The sequence below is a fragment of the Mchenga conophoros genome, linkage group LG11 (genome assembly GCF_057382185.1).
Source record: "Mchenga conophoros isolate Kocher_MC1m ecotype Shallow Benthic linkage group LG11, M_conophoros_male_GT1.1, whole genome shotgun sequence".
Taxonomy (NCBI): domain Eukaryota; kingdom Metazoa; phylum Chordata; class Actinopteri; order Cichliformes; family Cichlidae; genus Mchenga; species Mchenga conophoros.
In genome coordinates, this window is record NC_140536.1 from 11,779,710 (window position 1) to 11,799,844 (window position 20,135).

Consider the following 20,135-nt stretch of genomic DNA (forward strand, 5'->3'; position numbering starts at 1 on the left):
GGAAGCCCCAAACGCAATTTCATTGTTCTTGACAATGACAATAAATAAATAAATACTAAATACTAAATTATCTGAAAAAGAAAGCCCTACAATGCTTTCCTTTTCCCCCCCATTGCGAGAAAACCTTTAGTCAGATGATAATGGTGAGGATGAGACTAATATGTGAGACCCTGCAGCAAAGCAATAACAGGAAGGAGCAACTGTGGAGAGCGATCTAATATTTAAAGATCACATTAATGGACAGGTAGCTACTAGCAGCAGGCAGAAAGTATATTTAAATGAATGGATGAAGGAACACAGAACTATAAACACAAACAGGAGGCTAGGGTTGAGCTCAAACAAGGTCTACAGTGGTTCATTTTTGAATTGCTTTAAATGTTGCACCTCATTTCATTTGAAATAACTAGATTTGTTGCCTGCCTGTTACCATACATTTTTGGCTGTTCGTCTTCCCCTTAAGAGGAAGGACAATGAATTGAATAGTATCTACTGTATTTTTGGATTTTTCTCACTTACAGGCAGTTTTCCAACATCTCCAAACTACCCTTGTTTTGACTTCAGATGATTTAGGCGATAATATTTTAAACCAAAATAAGAAAATTATTAAAAGCCTGCTTTCACTTTATGCACACAGTGTATTGTGCTTTTTTTCTTGTGTCCTCTGAAATACAGATTCAGGGATCATAACCCTTATAAGAGGGGCGCCTCAATTTCAGCTGTATATATTCAGTTTTGTGTTATATACTGGGATATTAATAATTAGAGCTATTTGTTGTTATTTGCTATTGTTTTGGTAGTTGTGGAGCAACTGTGACCACATACTTTATTAATCCCAGAAGAAGGTATTCTGATTCTAACTGTGGCATTTTAAATGCTATTGCTGCCATTAAGAGATGGAAGGGAGGGAAAGCCCCGGTGCCTTTTTTATGGCTGTATGTGAAGCTACAGTTTCACACTGAATCTGGAGCTTGCCTCTCTTGCTGCAATAAGGAGGAGTTCGTAATCTTCACATAATATGCTGTTTACAGTCTTCCCCTGGTGTAAACTCATTGTGTGTGTTTCTTACAGGCTCTGTTAGCAGCATGGGACAGCATCTAGGAAAGAAGGAGCCCAACACAGACGGCAAGGTAAGAGGGCTCATCGCAGCTTTATATTAGTTTTCTTTTATTTGTGTGCGAGCGGTGGCTGTTATCTGCTGGACTTTGGACTCTGTGGCACAAAAGCTGTTGGGCTCCTTCACTCATGCTAATGTACTGCTGCCGCTGAGCTTTGAGCAGGAGTGACAACCAGTTTAGAGAATGTGTGTGTGAGTGTGAGTGTTGAATCTCTTTGGATAAAAAGCTGCATAAATGCCTTGCAAGTGTATGTGTGTCTAAGATTTTTGTGGCAAGTGTTTTGGGTTTTTCCTTTGTTTCCAAGCAATTTAGTCGATGACATTGAGGTTTTGTATTTTTAATTGTTGCTAGACTGGAATAAGAAGCATGCTCAGTGTACTTTATATTGATCTCTAAAAATAGGGAAACCCTAAACCTTGGCACACCTGAGGCAGTCATTTTTAAAATATAATTCTGTGTAGACTTGAATTGCTGCAAATTTTCAAGAGATAATATTCGGCACGCTCAGTTTTCAACAGCCGGCATCCCACTCTTAATTGAACCATGTTGCCATGGCGATATCCCAAGCACCACGAACCTCCGCGGTTCTCTTGGGTCATCCCCTCGAAACAACAAGCCTCTCCGCAGCACCACTCTACGAGAGAACCCATTTGAACTGGAGAGAGTAAATAGATGATGGCGTGCATCAGGGCTGACATTAAACCCTCTCCAAGTACACATCTCATTTAAACATTAGCTTTGGCCCAGTGATCAGCGGCGCTCAGATGGGCTACCACCCTGCTAGTGGGTGTAGAAATAAAAACACCACATTTTGGGGAATTTTTGCCCATCTGAGTCGAGAAGATAAACTGTTGCTGTGTCAGTGCACTTGGCTAAAAATAATGAACTGGAAGGTGACGCTGGCTGGTAATTTCCTGTGTGCTGCTGCTGAGAGCCTGAGCACAGATCAGTGAAGTTATAGCCAACAAATACTCCACCTCTAACAGGAGTGCTATAGCTTAAGCAGAAACTATGGTATAAAATAAACAATGATCCAGTGGAGAATTAAGTGTAGTTCGTGCCGCGAGTTGACAAATAGACTTTTTCAAATTGGCTAGGACGCAAGGTGTGCTGCTCTGCCCTGGGGCTAATGCTCCACAGAAACTGCTTCTGATAGTGTTGTATTTAAACAGAACAAATCTCGGTGTGACTTTCTTGACTCATCTGTGTGCTCTGAGACTGCTTCTGTATGCCAAGCGTGGAGGCGTATTTGGAGGCTTAAATTAGGATGTTAATGTAGTTTAATGATATTCGATCATTAACCCCGACCTTGTCTAACGACTTTAAGCCATTGCAAGAGAGGCTCCTACCGTACATGAAGAGGTTTTGAGTTTATTGTGAGGTCTCCGACCCCAAACAGTGAGCGAGTTAAAGCAAAAGGAAAGAATAAGGCAGCTTAATGTGTGCAGCGTGTAAACCCTGTAGTCTGCTGTGTGCTCTGGGTTATGTGTCACTACCTGGCCAATGCCTGTGACGGGCAGAGCGGTCATGTGGTGAATGGGGGAGCCCGAACCAGCAGGGGTGCTGCTGATGCAGCCCACGCATGATTTGTCTCCTATTCCTGCAAAAACACACACTGGAGAGCGCGGAGCAGAAGCAGGAGAAGTGGATGTATTAGTCACGTGCCGAGCTGGTGGGAGAGGTGTTGGGGGAAGCGTGTCGCACTAAAGCAGCATTGTTTAGCCTATGCAGACACATATTGTGCCGTATAGCTTTCTTTGTATATCAATTATTTTCCCCTTTCTTTCAGCTCCATTATCGTAAATTGAAGTCAATTTTAAAAGGTCTGGCCAAAGAGCAGGTTGTCATAGTGACCGTGGAAAGGGAACAAAGCGTGACAGGGTAAGGCAGGTTGTGTTTAGATGCTGAAGTCAGAGTCATGATCCTTCTCCCAATCCCTTATCAGTTGTACCTATCCCTTCACTCACACACCAGGCAAAGTGTTTCTCTGTCAGCTTTCGGACAATTTCTCACCGCTGTTATTTTTCAGCTCTAAATCCCACCTGGATGTATAAGATGATAACACTGGCCTTTTTATTTTGCCAGAGTAGAAATTTAGCCATAATAAGGTTTGATCAAATGTGCTTTTAGTGGCTAGTGCTTTTGAAGATTTCGCAGAGCAACACTTGATTACAGACAGAGGCACAGGCTGTTGCATGCTTACAGTTTGTATAAACAGTATTGACTAAATTTGGCAAAGTGTGAGCAAATTTTTTAAATGAGAACCCCCAAAAAAAGCAACAAATGCTACATCGACACATGAATAGCAGCCCAAGCTAGCACCCATTTGCACGGCTTCTTGCAGTTTCAACCACCGTTTTGTTTGTGCTCATTAGTGGCCAACCACAGGCTTTGTGGCAATTCATGCTGAGACCATTTTTGCTCAGCGACATTTAAAGAAATTGACTTTACGCTTATCTCAAATGTCAGCAATTTTACCACGATGTGGTAGCATAATGCAGACTCTCTCCCCCTCCCCACCTAGAAGTACCTCTTCTTACCCATGTTGCGGACTCAGAGATACTATCAAAGCCACCAGTTTGTCAACTGACAAGAAGTTTTAACAAAGGGTTACTTTTTCCGCCTTCAAGCTCAAAAACAGCATGGGAAAGTGGCTTTTGTTACAGGAATACTATTTTCCCAGTGCTGCTTCAGGGAATTTGCAGTTACATTCTCACATGGTTTTGTAAGCCATTCTGAGAAATGTAACAAAGGAAACAACAGAAGAAAATTTTCTTGGTATGATGGTCCTGAAATGGAAAAGAATACATTCATAGAAGTATCTAGTTAGAATAATCAACGCTAGAATGAGAGCACATATTCAGACAGGCAGACAGTTTCCTAGTCTACGATATGCAAAATAACTTTGGGGTGGGGTGTGGGGGCTCACTTTTCTCAACTAAGGTGAGTGATTGAAGTGAACATTAGTCAGACTGCAGGATGCCACTGATTGGCATATGAGTAGTCACAGATGAGTTGTTCATAAAGGATTTTACCCCTTAGCAGTAAACCTACAACGAGGGCTTTGAAGAGGCAGAAAAAACAGCGTAGAGCTACAGAAGCTCACCAAAATACTCTTAAGTGATGATTAATGTCATCATTATTAAGTGATTAAATTAAATAAACCAGTTTGTATAATCTGTCTTTTTATGTTGAGGTGATCCAACCATCACTAATGTGTCTGTCACATTGATAATTAAATTGTGTTGATTGACTTCCACCTTAAAAAAATGCTGTTAGCTGCTAGTTGCCTGCGACTGGCACTGCAAATTTAGCTTTTTGTCTCTTTAGTGATGAAGGCAGGCGGAGAAGGAGAAGTAGGGACAGTTAACTTCATGAATGAGTCATAGGCTGTGTTCTATTTACATTGATACTCAAGTCAGAGAAGCCCCACCCACCTGACTTTGCAATCCAAGACTGCGGCAGTGTACATGCGTACGAGTAAAACTTGCACTCGCTGTAGAAGCCATATACAGAGCAGTGACCAGATTTTATCACCATGCTTTATTTGTGAATGTGTTTTTAACCATAAAAACATTGCTGTATTGCCAGTGATGCATGAAAGGCTCTGCCTTGCTATGGAGCAAAGCAAAGCTTGTTTGTTCTTGCATTTCCAACTACCTCTACTACTAAAACAACTGTCAGCTCCCACATCTGAACTTTGAGGTAAAAGGAACACAGCAGTTTATTTAACATTTGTGGTTATAGCTGACTAATATATGATGTAAATTTGCTACCAAGAACCTTGGTTGCACTCACAGACATGCAATCATATGCCATCAATGTTCTCAAGAAATTTAAAAAAATTGCAAAGAGGAAGGACTACTGCCGGGATAATGTTTGTGGTCGATCTCATGACAGAGTCACCCACATCACTCACTGCTGTAAGTTTAGAAATGAAGGTGATCGTCAGATGTTTTGCAACAGGAAAAATGCAACCGAGCTCTTTCACAGTAACCGACTTACAAAAGCCATTCGCAGACATTAAACTGATAAAGGCTGAGTGATTTCCTGTGACAGTATCAAATAGACGAAGTACCAGCGTGGTAAATAAACATAGGGTAGGTGAACCTACCTCACAGGTAGGTCTGCGGTTTCAAACACTTTGTTAGCTAAAATAAAGGTGTTAATTACATTGTAGTATTTATATTTACTCTTATGTCTCCAATTAAATTCTATGATTAGGTCTAATGATTTCAGTCGATTGTGCTCTGGATCACTGGGACTAGAATGTTTGTGACTTACTAGGTTCCAGCATTATCTCGTTTGGCTGGCAAGCCTGTGTGCTTGATCAGTGTAACGCCCACCTGGGTAATGACAACTGGTTACTGCAATGCTCACTGAAACGCAGAGCAGAGTGAATGCAGACTGTGTTTTTGATTTCCAGTCTCTGAGCTAAGAAACTGCTTGGACAGGTGATCTGTCTCACTACAGATCACCTGTAGAATTTTCCAAACACCTTCAGCTACACAGGAAATAAAAATACAGTGTTAAAGGAGGAAAGCACAGATTGCAGATGATGAAATTGAAAGTAACAAGTTGTAATTATTCTTACCTTACTAATTCAACTTTATATGAAAGGATTTTAGGACCTTTGACGTTAGCCGTTTCTGTAGACGAGCCATGTGGATATCTTGCAGCTCATAACCTTAAATTAGGTCCTTTTGTAATTTCACAAAAATAAGTTATGTGCTACTTTGTGACTCACTGCAATATAGTTGCAATACAGCACTATTACTGAAGCTGTTGAATTAAAGACTAAGGTCTCCAGATGAGGGAGCTGGATGCCCACTTAGTAGACGGCCAGTCTACAGAGACACAGCTGTGTGACTGTGACTGGTATGTCTGTTCCTGTGATATATAGCTACAGGGTTTACAAACCCTTTGACTAGTTATTTGCCTTGGATAACATTTTACCATTGGATACCATTGTATTCAATGCCCATGACTGGTAAAACTCTGTGGCTTTTTAGCCCAGTTAAGTCTACTGTGTCTCACTTTACTGACACATTTGTGCTTGAACGACACACTGCTCATTTTATATTGCTGTAAATGTACAGTATATTGCTCTTTGGTCTTAATTGGTTTATCTAATGGTGTTCTTACAGCTCTAATAAAGAAATAAATGTTGGGTACATTCGGTCAACATGGGGGATAAAACTGACCTTGAGAAAGTAGAGCTCCAGAGACTCCAGTGTCTTTTTATACAGTACCTTACAAATGTGAGATGAAATGTCTTCCATCTGTAAAGAATGGACAGGATGTAACACTGAAGGGTACAGTTATCACCAAACCACATGTACGAAGTGGAACCTGGATCCCTTTGAAAGTCTCAGAAGACCCAAGTGCTGAAATGTGTTCAAATCACTGTGTTCCACTCCCACTCTCTCTGCTCAAATGTCAGGAGTGCTCGGGAACACTGAACCGCTTACAGTATCCTAGTGCTGAATTGGGATCAGAGGCCTGACTGAAGCTGAAGCAGTGGAATTTTCCATTGTCACACAGCAGTACAATTACAGAGGAAGACTTAATTTATTACTTTTAATGGTGATGAGTGGACCAACCAAATAAACCTCCCAAAAAATAAGTACAATAAAAACAAGGCTAAGGCAATTTTATGATAAATGTTTTATTTGGGGGGGGGGGGTTGGCCTTTAACTCTTTAACCATGATATGTGGTTCTGGTCATCTATAGTAGTAAAAAGACATTTTACCAAAGCTAACATCCAAAAGTAAAGAGTAAGAGGAACAAGATCTTGAGTAGAGCCCAATCTGTTTTATGGTGGGCTAATACAGTGGTCCTTCGCTATAACGCGGTTCACCTTTTGCGGCCTCACTGTTTAGCGGATTTTTTTGTTGTTGTGCAATTTCTCATGTTAGCTGTTTATTGTCATATCTTTCTGCTTATCCAGTTTGGGGGGTGGGGAGCTGGCCCAGCTGCCATAGGGCAAGAGGTGGTATACGTGGGGTACACGGTGTCACAGGGCTAACACATTTATAATGGTGATAAATAGAAGTGGAAAAATTAAAGAAGAGCCAGGAGAAACACCATTCAGCCAGGTTATGAGTGTTGATGTTACATTGCTTGCCCACCAGAGGGCACTTTGCAACTTTGCTGTTAGCAACTGGGTTTGAAACAACAAGAACATAACAGGTCCAAGCACAGTCCGACAGAGTAAATGAGTAATTAAAAAAAATAAATAAACCAAGGCAATATATTAGCAAAATGTTTTCAGGTTTCGTGTGTCTGAGAGAAGGAAAACAAATATAAAACAAATATCAGTCTTAAAGATCATATATTGGTCAGGCTCTAGTCTTAAGGTACTCTGGGACTTGTTTTGGTGGTCTCACAACTTATTCACCTGATTATACTCTCTTCAGGGTTTGTAATGACAGGGAGAGGGGGATCTGTTTGTGTGATTGTGTTTTATATAATCTAGAGAAATATGTCGCAGTTGGCAAGCTAAAAGTTCAGTAGGTTAGGACTGAGACGGGCAGGAAAGTATGAATAATTGTCAGGTGTTGTCGAAGCTGTCACAGGGTCAGGACGTGCTTCTGTCTCCAACATGAACCTCTTTTGAAAGCTCTACTTGACAAGAACTGTATTTTTAATAAGGCACCTGTGGCGAGTAGTGTCACACCGACAGCGAGGATGGCATTAAGATGTTAGTTTAGTTCTCTTAGTTGCCCACATCGCCCTTTTCATTTTTCCTTTGATGTGGTCGTGTTGTGACAAGTTTTTAACGAGGACCCCTTTAGTTTTGTATATAATGTGTGTCCTTCAGAGGCTGAAAATCCAAGTGTGCCTTGTGGCCAAAATGTCAGCTGTATTTTTTACAGTTGCACTTAATTCAAACTGATTATTTATTTTTAAATGTGAAGTCATTTACATGCAGATCCAGGCCCAGCATCCTCCTTGGTGGCAAGGACCTTCATTTTAATGACCATCCAAGCTTCTGTGACTGAGGGTTTTGTTTTGTTTTTTCTGTGTATTCCAATCTGTTTGCATTGCTAATTCTTTACACTATATGAAAAAGGAAAGGCTAAGAACTAAGGCAAGACAGCTAAGTCGGGGTGTGAAAGAAAATCTAGCAAAGGTTGAATGCTAAGGATTTTTAGTTGTGATTGCCATATCAAGTGTGCCGTACAACCACCAGCTGATGGATAAAAATGATGTATTTCCTGACTGCTAAACACTCGTTTCTGGAGTTTGCTGTATCTCATTGGATGAAATTGGATCAGAGATGGTGCTAGCCCCAGAAACTTCCTAGTGATTGCTTTGGTTGGTGGCAAATGATTACCTGTAGTTTGTTTTCAAATGTTATCCTGCAAATACAAACTACCAGCCAAGAAGTAGTAAAACTTAAAAAACAGCCATGCAAACTGGAAATGGAGAAGGTTCACCCTGCAGAGTAAAAGTTGTTTCAGCGCTAGAGCCAAAATCTTTCACAAGGTGCAACTTTGAAGGCATTTGATGGATATCTCCAGTTCCATTTTTGGCATGCTTTTCAGTTTGTTATAATTTATTTATTAGAGTAGCTGAGTCCATAACCCATGAAGTCTATAACTTCACCTCAGGCTAAGATAGCAATATACTAGTGACTAAAGTAATCACAAGGAGGTTTTTGGGGAACACCTTTTTCCCTAGGGACAGGCGGTTGCCAGGGAAGTCACTGCTCAATCTCTAGGCCTGTGTGATTATGTTATTCACTTGATCTTACATTGTCACATGTCCAAAATGGCAGATAAGTTCAAGTCACACGGTTAGAGGTCACATATCTGCAAATCCTCAATAGAAATTTAAGCTTTATCAGTGCACAAAAATACATGTGGTGTTCCTTTTTTTGAATCACTGATTTACAAATCATTTGTTCACCAGCGAAGTGCAGAGTTGTAGACTCATTATTCAGTAAACAAGCAAACTGGCAAAAGGACTTGAGGAGCTGAGGTGGCAACAGTAACCTTGATGTTAGAGTTGTAACCAGAAACCTGAAGTTTGGGTTAGTCTGGGCTGGTAGCCAGGGACCTGGAAGCTAGGCTACACGTTGGCAACCAGAAGCTAAAGCTGTGGCATTAAGATGTCACTAAGGTCACTTCCGGGTGTCATGGCGGATTGAGTGGACGCGTTTGGTGGTAGCTCCCTATCAGGAATTTAAAACACCGAAAACTCGTCAACAGACAATTCAATTGAGCAAAACGAATATAATTGGTGAGGAATAAGGCAAAAGGAGGCCAAAATGCCAAGGGGACATGATAAAGCCGCAAAAATAAATACCAATAACGCAACAGGACAAGACTGCACGAGCCCCGATGGCATAATTAGAGATTCGGCTGGCGAATTACTAAAAGCCATCGAATCATTGAAATCAGAAATGAAACAAGATAATGAAAGGCTGAGAGAAGGCATTAACACGCTACAGCGGGAATTGGGCGGTAAGCTCGACAAGATAAAGGAGGACATAAAAACTCTGTCGAAGAGAGTGGGGGAAGCCGAGGATCGAGTGGGAAATATAGAAGATGTGACAATGGAGTTAATTGAAGCGCTCCTCCAAAGCTTGAAAACACAGAAATTTATTCAGAACAAGCTGGTGGACCTGGAGTCAAGATCCCGCAGAAATAATATACGCCTGGTTGGAGTGGAGGAAGGCTCCGAGGGGAGATCTGTCCAAGACTTTGTCTCGGAGCTGCTACAGCACGAGATACCTATACCGGCCGGGCTAGAACTTAAGATCCAGCGGGCCCATCGTATCTCTGTACAGAAACCGCGCCCTGGAGAATTCCCACGTCCGATTCTTATTAATTTCCAGGAATTCACAACGAAAGAACTCATACTTCGAGAAGTTTGGAAAAAGAAGCAAATCCAGGTGAATGGCAAGACTATCTACTTTGATCATGACTATGCATCAGATATTGTTCAAAAGCGCAAACAATACAGAGAAGTTAAGCGGATACTAAAGGAAGCGGGAGTGCGCTTCCAAACTCCCTACACGAGCATTCGGATCCACTGGCAGGACGGAGTCAGAAACTACGGTAACGTACGAGAGGCGGCTATGGAGATGCAGAGGAGGGGATACGATGTCCAGATCCCGGCGGCATCTGAGGAGGACGATGCGCTAAGCAGAAGGTGTCGAGAGTGGAAACGGGCCTCAATCTCCCATCGAGAGCAAATTTCTTCCCCGAGGCAGAGAGTTAAAAAAAAATTGGAGGAATTTCAGAGAAATGCTGATTAGTTCGGGGGATATCTTCCCCCTGTTACTGATCAGAAAATTATAGGCCTCTTAAATTCAAAGTTCTGGAGGAGCAACACCGGATGGAGGTAAATACGTTGGACTATAATTTGGGAACTACTTCTTCAGTTCTCAAATATTTCATAGGGCCCTCCTTTACGGAGGTTTTTTACCCTAGATCTACCAACGGGGTCATGGTGGGAGACAGTTTCTTCCTACTAATTGGGAGTCGCAAGTTTGTGTTTAATTTTTGTTTAATGTCTAGTAATATTGTTTTATTTTATTTTCTTAAACTAGAGGGGATGATCATTGCACACTGTACGAATTATGAGTGGTGTAGGTAAAATAAAAATTATTTCAATCAACATCAATGGTCTGGGGAATCCAGTTAAAAGGAGTAGATTGCTATCTAAATTGAAACGACACAAGGCACAGATTATATTCATTCAAGAAACTCGTATGTCAAAAGAAGAACACGAAAAATTTAAAAAGCTTGGCTATGTAAATTCTTTTTATAGCTCATGTAAGAATAGCAGACGAAGAGGAGTTATAATTTTATTAGCTAACACGGTAAATTTCGAAAAGTTAGAGGAAATCTGTGACAAGGAGGGTAGATATGTTGCTGTCAAAGGGAGGATTAATAATGAAGTGGTGTCCCTGATAAATGTGTATGCCCCTCCAGAGGACAACTCAAAATTCTATCAAAAACTATCTGAAAAAATTATAAGCTTTAGTGAAGGGACCTTGATATGTGGGGGCGACTGGAACTGTATATTAAATCATACTAAAGATACTACAAGCAAAAAAAGACGCAAAGATAATAAATCTAAATCTCTTAACTCATTAATAAAGGAAGCGGATCTCTGTGATGTATGGAGAGAATTACACCCTCTGGAGAAGGATTATACCCATTTCTCAGCAGCCCATAAGGTTCACTCTAGGATAGATTTTTTTTTGATAAATAGAAGTGATAAACATAGAGTCACAGAATGCAATATCGGTATAGCCGACTTGTCGGATCACAACGCCATTCATTTGACCATTCACCTACATAATCAGAAAAAGAAATTATTATGGAAATTGAACATTGGTATTCTCAATAATGAATCTGAGGTAAAAGAGATCAAAAAAGAAATACAAACCTGTATTGCCCACAATAAGGATGACCAGATAGACCCAACAATAATTTGGGATACTGTGAAAGTAGTAACTCGGGGGTATTTGATATCAAGGACCAGCTACCTCAAAAAAATGAAGAAGCTTACACAGTCCAAATTAGAACAACAATTAAGGGATTTGGAAAAAAAAAAGCATACAGATTTGAGTCCTGATTTGGCCGAAAAAATCAAAAACGTAAGAAAACAACTAAGTGATTTGACTATGGAGGAAATAGAAAAGAAACTGAGATTCACAAAACAAACATTCTATGAGTCTGGCTCCAAAGCAACTAAAGTATTGGCTAAACGGTTAAAATTAATGCAAATAACTAATGCAGTCAACAAGATTAGAGATCCAAATACCAAGGAACTACTATATGAACCAACACAGATAAAAAACACCTTTCAAGAATATTATAAAACATTGTATAGTCAACCGGATCAGAAAAATGGACCAGAAATTGTAGAGTTTTTGGATCAGTTAGACCTCCCTTCAATAGGGACAACTCAAAATGAACTATTAACCAAACCAATTACAAAGGAAGAACTGGATAAGGCAATAAGGAGATTGAAGACGAATAAAAGTCCAGGGAGTGATGGGTACCCCAATGAGTGGTATAAGACTTTCAAAGAGGTTTTGGCCCCTATTTTGATAGATTCTTTTAATTGGACAATAAAACACGCTAAAATTCCACCTTCCTGGAAAGAGGCCATCATCTCAGTCTTACCGAAAGAAGGTAAAAACAAGGAAAACTGTGACTCTTATCGCCCAATCTCCATCTTAAATGTTGATTATAAACTATTTACATCTATAATCACAAGACGCCTAGAGCTGTTCCTTCCTGACCTGGTGGATGAAGACCAGACAGGGTTCATTAAGGGGCGACAGACACAAGACAATATACGACGCACATTGCATATAATTAATGAAGTTAATAGAGAAAAAATCCCAACAGCCTTAGTGAGTTTAGATGCTGAAAAGGCTTTTGACAGAGTCTCTTGGATATTTCTTTTTGCTGTTTTGAAGAGAATGGGCTTTGACAGTATCTTCATCAAGTGTATACAATCCCTGTATCATAGGCCAATGGCTAGAGTTAAAATAAATGGGGACTTGACAGACAGCTTTGAGCTCTTTAGAGGAACTAGGCAAGGTTGCTGCTTGAGTCCAGCTCTTTTTGCTTTGTATATTGAGCCTTTGGCTCAGTATATACGGCAAAGTACAGACTTAAAAGGGGTTTTTGTTTCCAAACTTGAACAACGAATAGGTCTTTTTGCAGATGATATAATTATATATCTACAGGATCCTGATACGACCTTTCCTTGGCTGTTTAAAGCATTAAAATATTTTGGTAAAAACGCAGGATATAAACTAAACATCGTAAAGACTCAAGTACTCTGTCTGAATTATTTCCCCAAAGAATTATTACAAAATGAACTTAAACTAAAATGGGATTCAAATAAGATCAAATACTTAGGTGTCTATTTAACTAGTGATACAAGTACTTTATACGAGGCAAACTATGTGAAGTTTAGTAACACAATCCAAAAAGATCTGATTAAATGGGCTCCGCTTGTCAAGGACCTTAGCTCAAGAATAGAGGTAATAAAAATGAATGTGCTTCCCCGGTTATTGTACCTATTCACCTCATTACCAGTCCAAATAACAGATGCACAGTTTGGTAAATGGGATAAATTAGTTAGTAGATTTATTTGGAAAGGGACAAAGCCAAGAATAAGATTTAAAATACTCCAATCAGGAAAAGAAAAAGGAGGACTTGCCCTCCCGAATTTCAAGGAATATTTCTATGCAGCCCAGCTGAGATATACTGTTTACTGGTGTTCATCAGAATATACTTCAAAATGGAAGCATATTGAGTTAAATTATTGCCTATCATGTCATCCACAAGCAAGATTGGGAGAAGAAACTACCCAGCCCACGAACAAAAATCTCATCACTGAATTTACTATTAAACTCTGGTGGACAATAATGAAGAAATATAGAATTACAGAAGATTGTAAATTGCTGATTTGGCCTGCATACTCTCGAAAATTCCAAAGTGGACAATGGGATAGCACATTTTTAAGATGGGTCAATAAAGGAATTACAGCAATGTGTACATTAATAGATGGGACAACATTTAAATCTTTTGAGAATCTACAGAAACAATTCGGATTGGATAAATCAGATTTATTTAGGTACTTTCAATTAAGACACTTTTACAATACAGAAATTAGAAAGAAGCTCTCAAGAGAAAGAAATCGTATAATAGGAACAATAACAGGTGCATATAAAAATCTTCCATCAGGAATTCTGTCGAAATTATATGATGGCCTACAAAATTCGAATAGGAATGAAACATTATATATTAAACAAAAGTGGGAATCGGAACTACAAATTGAGTTGTCAGAGGATGATTGGCGATCCTTATGTCTCACACAGCATAACTCCACTAGCTCTAGACGATGGAGAGAATATGGCTGGAAAAATGTGATTAGGTTTTTTATTACTCCGTATATCAAAAGCAAGCAGTTGAAAACACCCCAACAATGCTGGAGATTATGTGGAGACTGGAACGCCAATCACTCACATGTGTTTTGGAAGTGTAAATATATTAAATCATATTGGGAAAGAATCGCGGCAACAATGACGAAGGTGCTGGGGTATGAAGTACTGTGTGAGGCACGAGTAATGTATTTTGGAATATGGGAAAATGTAAAAAAGGAGGACTGGTATTTGTTTAAGATTATGTTGTTGTCAAGCAAAAAGGTGATAACAAAGAATTGGCTGAAAAGCGATCCTTTAAAACTGGAAGACTGGATGGACGTAATCGAGGACATATATACAATGGAAAAAATGACTTACACTCTGAGACTGAAATCTGACAAACACCGAAAACAGTGGACAAAATGGATAATTTATAAGTCTCAGTCAGCCTTATAGGGCGGGACCTCTCGTGGTTTTTTTTTTTTGTTTTTTTTTTTTTTTGTTTTTTTTTTGTGTGTTTGTTGTTGTGTTATTATTATTATTGTCTTGTCCGTATGTAATACAAAGGAAAAAGTACAAAATAAAGAGTTAAAAAAAAAAAGATGTCACTAAGGTTTGGGCCAAGAAAATGGGAGTAGAAATAAGCCAAGACAAAGGGGAGCTGAACAGAGAGAACTGACAAGACGGGAGTTTGGGAGGCAAGGGCTGAATCAGCCAAAGAAACTGCATAGATAAGAAAGCATGAATTTCAATAAGCAGAATACTAACAGAACAGTAAAAGTGGCCAGTTTACAGATGAGCACTGCAAAGGCAGAGACTGTGTTCTAGTTGCAAAGGAGTGGCAGGGCAGAGCATTTCAGAAGACCTGATTGTTCAAGTGGCTGCAGCTGGTCAGGCACTGTTCAGGCTACAGGGCACCTGTCTCCAATCCTGTAATCAAGCACCCACTAACACAGAGGCTGCACGCGAAGCAAGAGAGGAGGCAGAGTCCCTGCTTGGCTATTCCTATTTCGATCAAACATGTGATTAACCATCTCATATCCTGGGAGCAGCTCTTCAATCATCCTACTTTGCTCACTGTTAAGCTACGTTCACACTACAGGCGAAAGCGCATCAAATCAGATTTTTTTTTTTTTTTTGACCCTATGTGACCCATATCCGATCATGGTATGACAGTGTGAACGGCACAAATCCGATATTTTCAAATCCGATCTGAGTCACTTTCGTATGTGCTACTGAATCCGATACATATCCGATGTTTTAGAAAGCGACTGCTGTTTGAACGGTCATGTCGCATTAAATCCGTCTTTTACGTCACTGACACAAGACAGACACCAATTATCAGCGCCGGAGAAGCGCCCGAGAAGACATCGCGAACGCTTCCTGGCCAGTGTAGATGTTAGTGAAACTGTTGGGAAGACAACGTGAACATTTTATTTGTACTGTATAATCTGCAGATTTTGATAGAAATCTGCAACTATTCTTTGAAGCACCGCTCCTCTAAAACAGCAATAAGGATCATTATTAGGTTATCTACATTATTATGTAAATAACAAAATAACTTAAAGCAAAAATTGGGAAACGTAAAGTCTGAAGTCTTTATATTAACAGCCATCAGTCAAACAATATTGTTTGCTCTGGGTCTAAACGGAGCGCGTTGTGTGTGACGTCTTCTTTTGCACATGCGGGCCGCTTTGAGCGTTCACACTAGAGCGCGTTTGCTGTCGCATTTGTAGTGTGAACAAAAAATCGGAATTGAGCATTAAGACTTGCAGTGTGAACGTAGCCTTAGTAGGAGTTGGCTGCATGACAAATATCTCGTTACCCACAGTCACTGGCATGACTTTTTTTTTTCTCTAGTAGTCATTTTTCTCTTTTTTTTTTTTTTTTTTTTTTTTTTTTTTTTAAGAATTTCTGCTCTTGATGAAAGGGGGGAAAAAACGTAATTAAATCTTGTCCAGTAGTAATTTAATCTCCTCTTATCAAGACTCATTTGTTTGCATAATAAAAGGCCAAAAAAAGGAGCACTTGTTGACTTTTAAGTGATTTGCATTAGTAAGTGCTTGCTCACCACACTCTACTGTCCCTCAGCTGTTGCGACTGCGTCACAGTTGCACTTTCCTCTGTTCTGATTTAATGGTGATCAGTGTGCCCACAGTTTTTGAATGTCTCTGATTCCCCATGTAGGCAAGCCCACTAAGAAGCAGGCAAGTTCAAGTTCAAAGTTTATTCGCCACATGCAGTGGCAGGTTGCCCTGCAGTGGAATGAACCCGCCCCCTGACTTACACATACAACACAGACATTACATGGGGATACAAGTCGGAGAACGGTTGCATTACAGGAAAAAAAACACTGAAATGTACACTACAGTGGGAAAGGTACAAGAGGAAAAAAAAGAGACCTCTACTCATGCTGGGCTACAGGAGGACAGCATGAGAACAGGAAACAAAAAAAACTCCTCTGCACAGAAAAACACATAAATGTCCACAGTACAACATTATAGAGCATGTGACCAGCAACAGCACTGTTCATGCCTCTTCTGAGGGGGGATGTTAAGAGGATTTATAAAATCAGAAGGCACTTCACTGTACATGATGGTCAAAGGCTGTAAACATGCCAGTCATAGTGACATAACAAATTCTTTGGATGAGCCAGAAGTGTGAATACAGACAGTAATAATAATTCATCTTGCATGCTAGTGTAAGCTTAGACTTTGTGTGTTAAAAGTGGGTGGGTTGTTGCAGATGAATCAGTATTTCTGTCATTATGTAACAACTAATGCCATTTTACTTCGTACGTTTCCCGTATCACTTCCTGCTGTTTCAATGCTGTCAAAATGGTCAGCTTACGAAATAAAAGTCACACAACAAACATGTGTGCACAGCTGTTTGTTGATGCTCTGTGAGTTAACAGTTAACATGTCCCACCCACTGCAGAGCCAAAATGATCACGGTGGTTACAGATTGTTTATTTCACAGGCTAACTGGGTTCTGAACAGATGTAATTATGATGCAAAACATTTTAATTGAATGACAGATTGTGTGCGGCCATCCGTATCAAATCGGTCTCTGATGGAGAGTTTTTCGGCCATTTCCCAGGTGACATCAGCAGCTAGCGAGCGACTGTGCTAACAGCGATCATCCGGTTTGAATTTGCTGACTTAATTCGACAAAGTTGGCTGTATGTGGCCTATGAACTACAGTAATTTTGACATCTCTGCAGTAGCCAGATCTCCTAAAGGATTGAAGATGATATTGAACACAGGATTTGCATATCAGAGCATGATCAAAAATGACCTTTCCATGACCTAAAATTGGGTAAATACAAACTAAGATTAATAATAACATATGCTATATTACACTGTGCTATTATTTATTTAATAAGAGTTAAGCCAAAATGTACAATCAGTGGAAAAAACTAAGAAAAAAAAACTAAGTACACTTCATATTTCAATCAATAGCTTGTGAATCACCTTGACTTTGAGTAACCTGAAATTCTCACTTTCTGCGTGACGTTATTCGTTTCTCATATTGTCTTTTAGGTGTTTTTGGCCCAGTTTTCTGTAGAATGTTTCTTCAGTTCATTGAGTTTTGTGGACATTTGCTCATGCACAGCTCTCTAAATGTCCCCCGCAGCCTTCAAGTAGGTTGAGATCTGGACTTTAACTGACTCACTACAATTTCTTTATTTTAATCTTTCAGCAATTCTTTAGCTCATGGGGAAATTAGCGCAAGTCTGGAATATTTGCCCCTGATATTTGAATAATCTTTCTCATTGAAGAATGGCAGACTTAAAATTATTTGGAAATAGCCTTATAACCATCCTCAGACTGATGGGGAGCAACAACTGCTTCTCTAAGATCATCGCTGATTTCTTTCCTCCCTAGGATTGTGTTAACGCACATTGCAAACTGCCAAAACATCTGCTTTTACACAGCTGCTCACACTTGCTGCTGATCAATCAATGCATTTGATTAGTAGCACCTGGCTGCTACTTATACTCTTAATTCCTTTGGAAGCAGTAAGCATGTACTCAGTTTTTCACTCGCTGCTTCTGCGTTTTGGTTTAACTTCTCTTAATGAATATTAGCAAATAACATGAAAATAATTGAAACCATAATAATGTCATTTTGCATATGCATTCCAGACAAGTTTCTGCCAAAGATTCACAAGTGCATACATGCAATAAATCAATTAATCAATCAAAATAAGACAGATGATAAATAGATAAAATCCTGACAAAAAGCACCGGTCACACATTCAGTGTTGCAACAGCTTCCAGTGTGCACAGGATGTACCCACTTCTTTATGAAAGTTGAATGAAAGGCTCTCAGCTTAATTCTGTTCTCATAAAGCCCCAAAATACTAAATGGGTATAATTACCTCCCCCTCGCATTGTCTCTCTTTCTCATCACCCCTCTCTCACACAGTTGGCCTGTTTGTGTCTGCCTTTGCTTTGTTGCCATGGCACCTCAGCATCTCACCTCTTCAATCTGTTTTTGTGTTCTCATTAAAGGCTCCGTCACTTGAACCCAAAGAAACGGCAGTAGCAGAACCTGAACAACAAGATGAAGTCTTTGGTAAGAGGTCTTTGAATTAAAATTTACATGCATATTACATATTGGAAATACTCCCATCAGACAGACGAGGAGATGTATATGTTTTTCAGTTGTTGATGAGAAAATGAATGACAGTTTGTAGTGTGCATAATCAGCTCTGGAGCAATCTAAAGATTGAATAGAGGCCTTCCCAACCCATACACGTCCACTTATGAGAGTCAAAGCTGGCATCAGTCAATTTACAGAATATCCATCATATTTTTAGCCACGTCTGGCTGGTTTTTAAAAAGTTAGCAATGATTTATGAAGGACAGCCTTTCTTAAAAGTACTGTTCCAATCATTCCAAATTTTTTTGTTGATTCTTATAGTTTAGAAAAGTTTTGTCTTTGGGTCACATTCACGGTGATGTTTCGTGTGAAAGGATCAGGTATTACAAATAAGGCCTCTGTAATACTGCAGCTCAGCAGATGAGGGCAGTTGAGTTTGATCCACAGGAGTAGACCCATGTAGGTTGGTTATGATTTGATTTTAGGAGTCAGTGCTTTTGCAAATTAGAATGTATGGGATTATTTTTGCAACCAGAGGCAATTGCAGTTGTGCGTGCAAATATGCAGACTGTCTTTTTTTTTTTTTTTTTTTTTTTAAAGCAGACTAAATCTCTCTGGTGGAGTTTGCACTGTAAGGCACTCTGCTTAAAGAAAAGAAATCAAATTTCTAACACAACAAAATCAACATAGTCCCTTTTTTCATCTTCTTCTTCTTTTTGTCCCTACTGTCAGTGAAACAACTTGAGTTTGTGACACATCCTGTTGGCTCTTGTTTACTATGTAAAGATGCACCCTGCCAGGGTGAAGGAAATTGTTTACATTTATTTTTTTGTTTGTTTGTTTAAGACTTCACATACAATATGTGCTCTTCCTAAACATCCAAAGCCATCGGCCGCTGAATTGCAGTGATTTAAGGTCTCTTTAGCCACCTGCTGAAGTTTGTATTTTTGCCTAGAAGCAGCTAAAATACCCAAGAGACAGAGCGGAAAATATGTGCAGCATATTTACTTTCCTCTCCTGAATTTTGGGACGTTTTCTGGGTGAGGCTTGGTGAATACCAAGCCAGGAATGATTGGCTCACATGTAGGGCTGCACGATTAATTGTTAGAAAATCGCGATCTCGATTCATACTTATGTGCGATCTCATTTCCAAATGACAACGATTTAAAAAAAAGAAGAAAAAAAAGAAAAAAAGTCGACGATTGTACCGCACTTTGATCCGGGACGTAATCTGCATGAAAACAAGCGCTCACTCTTCCTGCTCAACAAATGACAAGGGCGGAGCCTTATACCACGTGATACAGAAGCTGTGCCGTGTGATGCTAAAATTAGCAGGGAAAAAACAACGGAGAGCACGTCAGGGATGACGAGAAAGTGACAGGAGAAAATCCGTCCCGGTCAACCACCCAAACATCAATAACGGGAACCTTATACAGCGCTTCCCTATACCCGTCGAACTTCCGCAGGCACAAAGAAATTACGGAGGATATCACTTATCACCTGAC

General features: G+C 39.8%; 1 protein-coding gene across 1 annotated transcript in view; it reads left to right on the forward strand.

Moving 5' to 3' along the window:
* The window catches only part of LOC146563670 (myelin basic protein-like), a 56,353-nt gene that overhangs the window by 18,733 nt on the left and 17,485 nt on the right, over positions 1–20,135 (forward strand). The window contains exons 2-3 of the mRNA XM_085290927.1: positions 1,069–1,127; positions 18,540–18,603. Of these exons, the coding sequence (XP_085147053.1) occupies positions 1,083–1,127; positions 18,540–18,603 (109 nt within the window). The 5' untranslated portion in view covers positions 1,069–1,082. The remainder of the gene's footprint in view (positions 1–1,068; positions 1,128–18,539; positions 18,604–20,135) is intronic.